The sequence below is a fragment of the Orbicella franksi genome, chromosome 3 (genome assembly GCF_964199315.1).
Source record: "Orbicella franksi chromosome 3, jaOrbFran1.1, whole genome shotgun sequence".
Taxonomy (NCBI): Eukaryota; Metazoa; Cnidaria; class Anthozoa; order Scleractinia; family Merulinidae; genus Orbicella; species Orbicella franksi.
Window position 1 is genome coordinate 10554494 of NC_138147.1, and position 12461 is coordinate 10566954.

At 38.8% G+C, this 12461-nt stretch overlaps 2 protein-coding genes across 2 annotated transcripts in view; one reads left to right on the forward strand and one right to left on the reverse strand.

The window, feature by feature from the left end:
• Positions 1-12461, forward strand: part of LOC145481137 (uncharacterized) — a 152361-nt gene that overhangs the window by 95556 nt on the left and 44344 nt on the right. The gene's annotated exons all lie outside the window — the stretch shown is intronic.
• Positions 2840-4380, reverse strand: LOC145480930 (uncharacterized). Its single transcript, XM_081459273.1, has 2 exons — positions 4356-4380; positions 2840-3459 (listed from the first exon to the last, which is right to left on the reverse strand). Exons 1-2 carry the CDS (start codon positions 4378-4380, stop codon positions 2840-2842), a joined length of 645 nt encoding a protein of 214 aa, XP_081315399.1.

Here is a 12461-nt window from a genome sequence, read left to right on the forward strand (position 1 = left end):
GTTTGAAAATCAAAATTTTTGGCAAATAGTAAAATGATGTTGTTAATTTATACTTTCATGTTAAGGTGCCATAGACGGGACCTTCATAAAGATCAAGGCACCCGGTGTAGATCCTGAGTCATACATTTGCAGGAAAAAGTTTTATGCTTTACAATTGCAGGTAAATATTCTCATACCATTACCTAGCTATATGGATCAGTGAAAAGAAAGGAATTGATCAGTCCTCCTTCTTTAACCAAGTACTAGTCATACTAGTCTCTTTGGTTTTTTGAGCCACATGGTAATTGTTTTCATGTTTCAATAACTAATTAATGCTTTGCCTACGTACAGATTGTTTGTGACAATAACATGATCCTCACAGATGTATTAGCAGGTTGGCCTGGATCTGTCCATGATTCCAGAGTTCTCAGAAACTCTTCTCTTTTTGCCACTTCTGCAAACAAGTTTCCTGGGGATTACCACATCATCGGGGATGGGGGCTACCCACTTTTGAGGTATTAATGTTGAACAAATATTTTTTGTTATGAGCTATATGTTTAATTTCAGTTGTTTGGAGCAATTTTCAATTTTCTACTCTTCACATTTCAATTCATCAATTATTTTGTTTTGCCCTTTATCTTAATTATTTCTGGCAGGATTTATTATTCAAACTGTTATTCCACTGGATTGCCATCACTATATTCAGTGTATAGTATTCAATACAAGATTAACATATTTCCTTTTGGGGAGCAAAGTATATAGATTTAAGAAAAAATGATTGTCTGATTTTATGTTTGTTCCTTAATTACAGATGGCTCATGACTCCTTTTAGGAATAATGGTCACTTACTACCAAATCAGCTCCATTTCAACAATACCTTGTCGTCATCCAGACAGACCGTGGAGCGTGCAATTAGTCTTTTGAAGGGGAGATGGAGAAAACTGGGTCATTTGAACCATTTCAGCGTAAAGCTTATGACTAAGATAGTAATGGGAGCCTGTGTCTTGCACAATTACACTCTTGTTCATGACGATTTTGATGAAAGTTACTTCCTGGATGATGATGCTGATGATGATGATGATGATGTCCATGATACCAACTGCAGAGACAGAACAGCTGAACTAAAACGTCAACATCTATCAAACATAATCGTTGGTTAATTAAGAAGTGAGACTTGGGGAGTTTTGTCCTGCCTATGGGGGGCACTTGGGATTTCAAGTAACGGGGATGATCAAAGGATATTTGGAGGTCTTTGAAATTTTCAATTCTGAGAGTCTTTTTGTGGGAAAATTTGGCGAGTATTTTTGGGGGTGGCTTGATATAAGTAGGGATATTTTGGCCATTCGAAACAATCTAAAGATTTGTGGTAGTATCTTGGCAAGCATAGTTCTGCAAATAAAGTACAACAAATATGTTTTCCCGTTGTTTATAGTTTACAGTGCTGTTGCTTTCAATTGCTGTTGGCATTGATAAAACGGGTTACAGCTATGTTCAGAAAGGTTGTCCAAAAAATACGCAAGTGACAATCCCGAGGTGTATTTTGGGTAGTTTTAAGTTCACTGTTTCTTGACTTGCGCATTTCAGGGAAACCTGAAAATCTGGCACAAGACACCATAGACATATACGTATGTCTGGGAGTGCTAAAAGAAAGCAACAAAAGTAGGTTCGACAGACAGATTCAGTGTCATGAACTGAGTGTATTGATCATATCCCAGATTGGGATTGTGGCATGAGCTCTTTTTTGGATAACCTTTCGATAAAGCTGCCGGTGTTATTCATGTATATCTTTTAGGGTCAGAAATTTGGCATGGGAGTTTTTGGGAGTAAATTTTTAATCAAGTGATTTTTTCGAGTGTTGTTGGAAGCCCAGGGGGAATTACTTGGGTCTTGGATTTTGCAGCCATTTGATCATCCCTGTCCTGAATATGGGTTAAGGTGATTCCTTTTAAAAAGGAAATTTAAAAAAACACCAAATATGGTTGGCATCTGGGGACAAGAATGCTCATGAACCTGCTCAGATCAATTCATCTATTGATTAATAAAAAACTAGTCAGTTACAAGTCAGTGCTTGGCCAGATCCAATATACTTGGGGTTTCTAATAAAATGCTTGGTTATCTATTAACAACTATATTTGATGGACTTGGCCGGGGGCCTGGGAATTTATTGAGGCCACTTTTTTCTGGGGGTGCAGCATTTAATCATGCAGAGAAAAAAAAAACAGTTAGGCATGAAAAGTTAAGGGAATCAACAATTTATTGTCAGTTTTTGTTTGTTTTCCAAGTGTGGCGTAAACATCACTGATATAATGAGTACAATATTTAACATTAATAATACATTTCATGCTTTAAAGTAAAGTATTTTGCAGCCTTCAAAATTAATTAATGTAGAAGAAGAAGGCAAGACTACAACATAGCTCAGGACTATGCCCTTACTTGAGCCATAATTCAGGGATACTAGCTTGATGAAATAGTTGTATCAAAGCCTTGAATTTGGCCACATACCTAGTGTTATGTTTTTGGCTAAAGTAAATACATGCACTTGTAAATAGTTTTCAAATCCAATGTGAATCACATTTCAAGTATGGATAAGTAAGAATAAGCATATGTGAGTATGCCAAAATATAGTTCAACTTACATGAATGGAGGGAATGGAATGGCTAATATTACTGTAAAGAACATTAAATTTTGCAAATTAAAAATTTCGACATAATTTACCTATATGGAAATAAGGCCAAGAAGTTGAAGTTCAAAGTACATTGCACAAACTGTAAGTGTTGTAAATATAATTGTCCGGCAAATGTACGTTTTAACGTATTATCACATAAATGTGTATATAAATAAAAATTAAAATGAAACCATCTCAATTGTTTTTCAACACTTGAAGTAAATTTGCCCAAAATAACTTTTTGTCCTCATTCATTTCTTCCATCATCTTAACTTTTTTGTTTTCCACTTCTTCTTTTTTCTGTTGGTATTCCTGGAGAAATGTGAGCATCTCTGATGCAGACGACCTACTTTTGCGTTTCTTTGCTGGCCTTTTTCTGGGGGTCTTCTTTTGGGGTGTTTCAGTTTGGTAATCACCATCAGCAGAACTATCACTTTCCTCACCTTCATTTGACATCACACTAGATGAGGATTCAAGGGTATAGGTAGGCCTTACAGCTGCATTCATGCCAATGCAATCAGCCATCTCAGAGTAGTACTTCCACTTCTTGTGGCTATTTCCACTTTTGTTGTTATGATCTGTAACTTCTTTGAGTTTGGCTTCCAGCTTAGCCCACTTTCTTGCACACTGATCCGCAGATACTCTGAGATCTGACTTTGTGTTGAAGCTTGTTGCAATTTTTTGAAACACCTCTTTTTTGGTTGTTTTACCATTGCCGAATAATCCTTTATGATCTTTCCAGCAACATATAAGAAGATTTATGTGTCTGTCTTCCCATCTGTCCAAATTGAGATCCATTGATGATGATGCTGATCCTATTTAATATTGAAGAAGAAAAGTTGACCAACAGGTTAAATTGTTAGGTTACGATTGATCAGTCCGGGTCATTTGCGTTGAAATTAAATTAAATGCTTTCATTTATTACATGAATGACATTTTAGTGGACACTAAAACCTTCCTTTAGTTGTAATATATGAGCGTAACTTATTGATTTTATGCGTTCACTGTGGCAGTGTACTGCTCTAAGTTACATTAATTGGCGAAAAAATGTCTAGCCCTGCGAGCAGAGCCTCTCTACACTTTACTGCAGCTGAGAATTGAGAAGAAAAATTCAAGTTTATCGGGAGAAAGGCTCTGCTCACAGGGTGATGATTCGCTATAAGCTTAATACAATATTGTTTTTTTTCCAAAGTGGAATTTTCTTCAATACATTCTGATGAAACATCGTTTAAGAGAAAGAGTCGAATCATTTATCAAGAACACAGACCGAAATTAAAGTTACAGACGTTAAAGCTAATAAGCCTAAGTTGCAAGGTTGTTTTGCACTTGCAGAATCGATACAGAATTATTGCGGTTTTATCGAATTTAAATTCTCACCGATAACTGAGTTCGGCTCATATTTTTCCGCGTCTTGCTTGTACTAGTGCTAATTTGGCTTTAGCTTAACAGTCTCAATAACTTGCTATTAATTGAATTCACGGAAAATGATAGACGTCGGGATAGGGATCGGCCGATAAAAACCGACAGGATTGAGGGAAAATTTTAGTACCGCCGATGGCGGAATGCGAAAACTCTGAAATCGTTGAACATTTTATGATTTTTAGCGCAAAAGGTAGACTTCACTCCTACCAGTACTTTAATTAAAGAGGAATCAAAATAATTCTCATTAATATTGACTTCAAAGATGTTATTTGGCAGTTTTCAAACTCACCTTCGTTTCCCTCATTCTCCGCCATTTTGTTTCGTCTTGCGTGAAAAATCTTGAAAAGAGCGGGAAGTTGAAATGGTTCGCACACCAACCGGGAAAACCGAAAAGAGCGGGAAAAGCGGATCACCTCAAACGACCGCCCACTTTTTCCGGAACGTTCCGAACGGAATGGAACGTACCATTTGATTTTCCATCCGGAATTTCCGGTTTTTCGGTGTAAATGGTAAGCACCCCAGCTCTTTCAGTATGTAATCCTTTTCTCCTTTCCCTTCACCTCTTTCGCGGGATCCTCTCCGTCAGGCGGTATCAGAAAAGGGTGTGCCCTGATAATGAAAGTAAATTGCCTCAATTTAAAACTGGCGGACCCAAAATCAATGTTTTGTAAATACATTACCGAGCCAGCTTGTTCACTGGGGAGAAACGTCGGGTTTTTTATGGAAGGTATATGAACTTAACTGCAGGCGAGTTCCACGAACTTGAAACAACAAGAACGCCACAAAAATATTCCCCGATACTGACTGAACACTGAGCTAGTTTTATAATGTATAGCTATTAATAAAATTATGTAATGGCGCTTTCAAGCTCTGTTCTCGGCAAAACCTCTGATGCGACAAAGCTATGAATTTATTTTAGCTTTTCAGGTCGGTGTCCTAAAATTGGCCGCCGACCATGATGGAAAAACATTTCTTCTGAACGGCAAGCTTTTAATTTTGTGAAATCCTCTGAACAAGCAAAACACCGAATTTTATTCCTGAGCGTTCCATTGTACTGGTCTACATCGCAAGGTCGGAACCGCTTAGGGAAATAATTTAAAAACTAATGGTAAAGAGATAAGAAAACAGTTTTTCTTAAATCCCGTTTTCCTTCCTGATTCAAATGATCGATTATTATCGCAGCACCATCCAGTTAACCGAACATTTTGAAAGGATCAATTCGTTTTGAAAATGTTCCGGTGGGGCAAGCTAAAGCATAATGCAGTGTCATTTGCATTTAATCTGCACTAAATATTTGCGGTAAATTGACAACGTACTTTGCTTGCGAGTTGTCTTCATCAAGCTTTAAGGACGGTGCTCACTTTTGTTAGTGCGCACACGTTCTGCGCATCACGCGAGCCATGGTTTAAGCGCCACGCGCGCGCTGGGTTTACATGACGCAATTAACTACGCTACCAAGTACACTACTAAATTGAAAGCAAAATTTTCCTGCTGTGACCAAATCAAGTTTAATGAACCTATACTTAAACCAGGGACACCAGAACAGCAGCATATCGCTAACCACTAGCTGTTAACGTCTTCCAGCTGAAAAACTAGCTGTATCTGTCGAAAATTATACTGAAATCCAACTGTAAGCATGTACCTGCAGATGGCGTAGTGCGCGCGCAAAACAATTGCGAGATACGCAAGTGTTTTACTTACTGGGGAGGTGACAGGAAAAAATGTAACAGGCACCGTAAAAAGTTTAAAAAAGGATCAATAACTTTAAAAAACGCGTGGTTACCCCTATATTTTATGTTATGAAATGGAAGTGGCAAGTCTATTCAGCAGGTGATTAGTTTCTGGTTGTGAGCGAAAGATATTTAGACTGTATTTTAGCTGAAACAGAGGAACGCTGTCAGAGACGCTAAAAGTGCTGTTGCAACGATTTTGTTATTAAAAACATACCAAGAATGGTTTTTATATTACCATTTACCATGTAGTTTTCAGATCTTTATAAATGTGTTTGCTTTTCCGTATGTAAAGGCGAACTCTAAAGAAAGCTGTGAAGAAATATCCTCTCCTCCTATTTTCAGAAAAATGCTGATGTCAGCATTTTTGTTGAGATTCAAGGCTAATTATCTCGAAAAAATGCGTGGCTACCCTCTTTTATCTTTATGGATTCCGATAGCCCTTGCAAAGATCTACTTTTTCCGCAAGGTCCTAACCTGGCGCAAAAACCTTTGTATTTAGTAGGCACCGTTCTTAAAACATATATCAGTTTCGTTACTGTCTCTCTTTAAACAGGAATACGAGAAAACAAAATCATGGCTATTCACGTGCACGGCGGAGGAATCCAATAAACCAACAACCTGATTGTTGTATACCATGATAAATAACTTCACTTTTTGCCCATTAAGGAAGTCATCCTCAATTGTTTGGGATATATTCAATACTCTTAAAATGACTGTTTAACACATGAGTAATGATTTCAATAAAGCTGCATGGCTATTTTTTTCATAAAGCGAACGCAACAAAATAAAATATGGTGTTTAGACCGCGCACCCAAATGAAGGAACATTTTGCTTTTGGTCTTTTATACGTGGAGATAAATTTACTACACCAGCTATAATCCTGCCTTAAACGTCACCTTGCACTTGAATTAAATTTTAGAACCACTTTAGATTGCATTGTTGTCTCAAATTGTTTGTAGTATAAATGTTGTTCTCTTTCAGACCTTCATACCTCAACGCCTTCCCATAGATATCTTGAGGGCCAGGGATGAAGCTAAATATTTTAAATTTGAATTGTTTCGTGCGGCTGAAAATATGGGCACAATGTAGCGTTTTAGTTCGACCAATTTAAAATCAAATTTATGGCCATTCCATGAACATCCACTAAAACACAAAAGCTATTTCTCTGTCTTGACCTAACTTAAAATCAATAAGAAATATCTAGCATCGATTGTTTTAAAGTGTAAGGAATGGGATCAGTGTTTTTTGGGTGGCTAAATGTCCTGAGTGTTTTCAAATAAAATCAGTCTGCAATCTGTAGTCTGTACAACAGTTGTTCAGCTCAATGTAGCTCAATGTTTGTGCTAAACTGGCGTTTGTTTCCAACCAGGGATCACCCGAGCATTTTCTGCGAAGACTGCGATTTTGCTCTTTAAGACAACGATTTAAGTCTAGAACTGTTGGATTGACCTGGAATAAAAGGCTTCTCAAACTCGTAATTGTCTCGTAAGCCGTCAGCCACTTTTAACCATCTAGCTGTTTAATCGTAAAGTTCTACATGTATGTAAACAGTACTCCAGCACACGTCGAAAAAATATTGAAGTCCCCAAACATTTATGGCCTTTTTGAGAACTTTATTGATTGCTCTCACTACCCATGTTAGAATAATGTGTATTGGTTTTGCCTATTGCAGATATTTGCCATCAATTAAAGGCTATTCACGACACTACAAAACATACCACTCACTTACGATGAAGCCACGGACAGATATCAAATTGCCCAGTTGAAATGAATATCTGTGCTTTTAGACTGATAGTTGTACAACAGAATCCAGTGGATTTCATTTTCACATGGCCTTTCTTGTTGTAGAAGTACTAAACTAAAGTTGGCTAATTGAATATGCATAGATTAGTGTCAAATGGCCACTTTTGCAGGGGGTCCCCCTAACTTGATAAGAATAAAATATTCACTCACCAAACCTAAGATTTGCGCCAAGTTTGAGCAAAATCGGTGACTTGAGCTGTATCACCCCTACCTGGTTTTCTCATGGACACACTCTTAACAGTCTTAATAAATTATAATTTAGAAGTTGATCTTTTAATTTAAATGAGAGAGACTGTGTGATTAGAAGGTCCGAGTCAGTCAGTCGATAATATTAAATAAAAACTAAACCAGAAAGGGCCGATGGAATATGACGCAAGCTTTAAAATGAAGTCACAATATTAATAGTGCTTTAAAAGTAAATGGTGCTTTCGAGTCATTCCCGATGCTTTCAAATGATAGCGGACTCCACCGACACCAATAATCTGGAACAAAACACACGCGAAGAAAGACTTGCGCAGGAAAAAAACGTGAGCGGACAAAACCGGGGAATGCCGATACATCAAGTAATCCCGCAATGATGAACGAATTACACAACATGAACCTTCCTCTGCTTCTCCCCCTGAACCAAGTTCAGATCTACGAACTGAACTTAAAGATACCAAAGTGCCTACGAATGGATGTTGAACGCGGCGAGCAGACGTAAATGTCTTGTTAATCAACCTCCCCTTGCTTCTCTTAAAATAAGGACAGCAACAACTTTGTGTGGCTGAAAATGGGGAAGTTAATATTTTAGCCCCATGAACCCCTGCAGTGTCAAGAAAACAAAACCTACAGCCCAAGGAGATGTAGACAGTGGATGGAGAGAAGGGATTAGGCCTTCACTCAGGGCCACTGTAAACATTCCATGGTAGAGAGGAGGGAGTGGGCCTCCTCTCTGACTGGAGGGAGTGGGCCTCCACTAACCTAACTCCAGGGGGGTAAAATTGGAGGGAGTTGGCGTCCGAAAATCGAGTCTATGGGGGCAAGAGTGTGACGAGAGGAGCACTTCATCCCCATTCCTGTGTTTATTTGACCAACCTTAACAGAACGTGCAAAGAACGGTAACAATATAAAAAAGTATAAATTGTGAATTATGATCTCAAGTATGTATTACTGGACTGGCAGACTGTTCTAATCGACATAAACAAACCTAAGCGAGGTACTTAGTTTCTATAGTTCGTTCGGATAAGTAACATACTTAAGTGTTTCTGAGAATCGTAAAGATCCTTCAATAGATTGACATGTCTAAACCACCTCAAATGTCGTATATAATTGCTCTAAAAGTTATCAATGTTCGTTTTGGTAATTTTAATTCAAGTGTACACAAAGAAACCTCAAAAGAGGTACTTATTCTAAGAGCCCCATTGCTTATCTTAACAATTAACGCATCTATTAAATACAACTAAAAGTGGTGCTTGAACCCTCAAGATTTACATGTTATGCCAGGAGTTTTTATTAATCGTGTACATTACAACTTAGGTGTCAAACTGATGTCGCCCTACAATTTAAGTTGTATTATAAAATATCCTAGATGATTGGAAAAGCCCTTAGGTAAACTATATTACTACGAAGACCTATTAGCGGGCAAGTGCTTTGGGTGGGTGGGAGGGAATAGAAAATATTCTGGACAAAATGTCGCACTGTAGTCTATCTCGTGTGAGAGCAAAAGACACTGGCCAAATTTAGCAAGCACGTATCAAGATGCTAAAGTTCACTCTGATTGGCTGGTTTTCAGGATTCTCACGTGAGGCCATCCAAGGTCGATGAACGGATGATTAGCAAAGCACATAGCTCAAAATAGAAACAAGAGTTGTTGATTAACCGAAATTTATTTCAAATGTTCAATAAATAGTGATTTTACCCAATGAAAGCCATCAAAATAAACTCTGAGCTTGCATCGAGATGCTATCCGGGCGTAAAGAAACGTTTGATTAATCAATCTAAAACAGATCTTAAGAAATAAAAACTCAGATGATCGGGAATACTTGTCTAAGTATGTCGTTGGCAGTGGGAGCCACGTGCAGTATTATCATGTTCGGCAATTAAAATTATTGTGAAGAAAATATCGCACAATTACACAGCCGAGGGCAAAAAAAAAAAAGCGCGAGGAGAAACTTAGTGCATGGAGGTGAGATAGATTGTCAGTGCTTTAGGTCACCACGCACGGCTACCAATGGCTTGGCCAATGGCTTGGCCAATGGCTCGTACACGCAACGAATCGTAAAAGTCCGTAAGTAACGACCTCCGAAAGAAGTAAGCCCACACCCCATCCCCTGAAAATAGAGGAACTAAGGTTCAAAAGCATAATTATTTTTCCAATCAATAACCTGAATAGCGTACGATAAACTGCTGACGATTCAACTAGGGAAGGTATAGCTTAATCCGGGAGGCGTCATGAAGCGCCCTGGTAAAACAAACACCGCAAAATTTTCATCAAGTAACAATAAGGTACTAACAGGAACTTTTCTTCAAATTGAAATTACTAAAATTGACAACTTTGCATCATTTTTAACAGGAACGCATAAAAACAACGTTTAATCATATTGAAATTAAAAACTCGACCAAAGCAATTGAATATTTATAAAGCAGACTAACGTAGCAGTACATCATGAAAAGTAAAAATAGTTTAAGTTATCTTACATCACGGTCTACATGTTAAGTGCCCACCAATGTGCCAGAAGCCTGCGAATGCAGACGTATTTTCGGCTGTCACTTTGTTCTGTCCAAAATAACGTCTGCGAACCCGAGCCAGAAAACGATTTCTGTGACGCAATGACTTTTGTTTCTCCTTGGCCAATCAGATACCATAATAGAATGAAACTCGAGTGCTCCTCACAGCAAAAACCTCGCGCAGTAGTTCGGGGCTACTTGAGCTAAACTGTGATTGGCTTAAAATTCCTACGTCACAGAAATAGTTTCCTGCCTCGGGTTCGCAGACGTTATTTTTCGGCGGAACCAAGTGACAGCCGGAAATACCTCTGCGTTCGCAGGCTAATGTTCCAGTGCATAAATTTGAACCGGAACGAAGAATTTCTAAACGATTTATAAGAACTCAGTGTTTTTACGAATTACACCCAGAGTCTTAGAGAAATACAGCCCTGTTCTCATAGCATTAAAAAAAAAACACAGGAAGAGATACTTACAGTAGAATTCAATTCCGTCCCCTCATGGGGTAAGAGATTCTAGGCCATATCAACTTTCTTTTCTCTCGTAAGTTCTCGCGCGTTTAGAGATGCGCCACCCTAGCGTTTTAGGAACAGGGTCCCAACCAATGCTTACCTAACTTTTTAAAGATGCTACTTTTAGCCTTCCCCCAAATCTACAAACGTGTATTTCACTTGTGGAAAGCTATCGATTTGCACAGTGTTATGGTTGAAGATTCTCGCCCATATCAACTCTCTATTCTCTCGTAAGTTTTCGCACGTTTACAGATGTGCCACACTCGCGTTTTAGGTGCAGGGATCCCAAGCAATGCCTACCTAACTTTTTAAACATGCTACTTTTAGCCCTCCCCCAAATCTACGCACGTGTCTTTCACTAGTGGAAGTATATCGCTTTGCACAGTGCTTGGGCAAGAGATTCTCGCCCATATCAACTTTCTTTTCTCTCGTAAATTCTCGCACGTTTAGAGATGCGCCACACTCGCGTTTTAGGTGCAGGGTTCCGAAACAATGCTTACTTAGCTTTTTAAAGATGCTACTTTTGCCCCTCCCAAAAATCTACACAGGTGTATTTCACTTGTAAAAAACAATCGATTTGCACAGTGCTTGGGTTAGAGATTCTCACCCATATCAACTTTCTTTTCTCTCTTAAGTTCTCGCGCGTTAAGAGATGCGCCACACTCGCGTTTTAGGTGCGGCATCTCAACCAATGCTTACCTAACTTTTAAGATGCTACTTTTAGCCCTCCCCCAAATCTACACACGTGTATTTCACTTGCGGAAAACTATCGATTTACACAGTGTTTGGGTACCAGATTCTCGCCCATGTCAACTTTCTTTTCTCTCGTAAGCTCTCGCGCGTTTAGAGATGCGCCACCCTAGCGTTTTAGGAGCAGGGTCCTAGCCAATGCTTACCTAACTTTTTTAAAGATGCTACTTTTAGCCCTCCCTCAAATCTACACACATGTATTTCACTTGTGGAAGTCTGTCGCTTTGGCCAATACTTGGGATGGAGATTCTCGCCCATTTATATTTTTTTTCTCTTGCGTGTTTTCGTGCGTTTAGAGATGCGCCACATTCCCAATTTTGGTGTCGTGATCTCAAACTATGCTTACTGGACTTTTTTTTTTTGGCCCTTTCCCAGATCTACACACGTATTTCACTTGTGGAAGTCTGTCGCTTTGGACTATGCCTGGGTCAAAGATTCTCGTCCATTAATATCTTCTTTTTACTCCCGTGTTTTCGCGCGTTTAGCGATGCAGCACACTCGCGTTTTGGGTGTGGGGATCCCAAACTATGCTTACAGGGCTCTTTGAAAATGCTAGTTTTGGTCCTCCATTAAATCTAAACAAAGGTAATTCACTTGTCGAAGTCTATCGATTTGGACAGTGCTTAAGTTGGATATTCTCGCCCAAAACAAGTTTCTCTTCCCTCATAAGTTCTCGCGCGTTTAGAGATGCTCCACACTCGCAATTTTAGGTGCGGGGATCCCAACAAGTGCCTACCTAACTTTTAAAGATGCCACCTTTAGCCCTCCCCAAAATCTACACACGTGTATTTCACTTGTGGAAAAATATTGATTTGCACAGTGTTTGGGTTAAAGATTCTCGCCCATATCAACTTTCTGTTCTCTCGTAAGTTCTTGGGCGTTTAGAGAAGC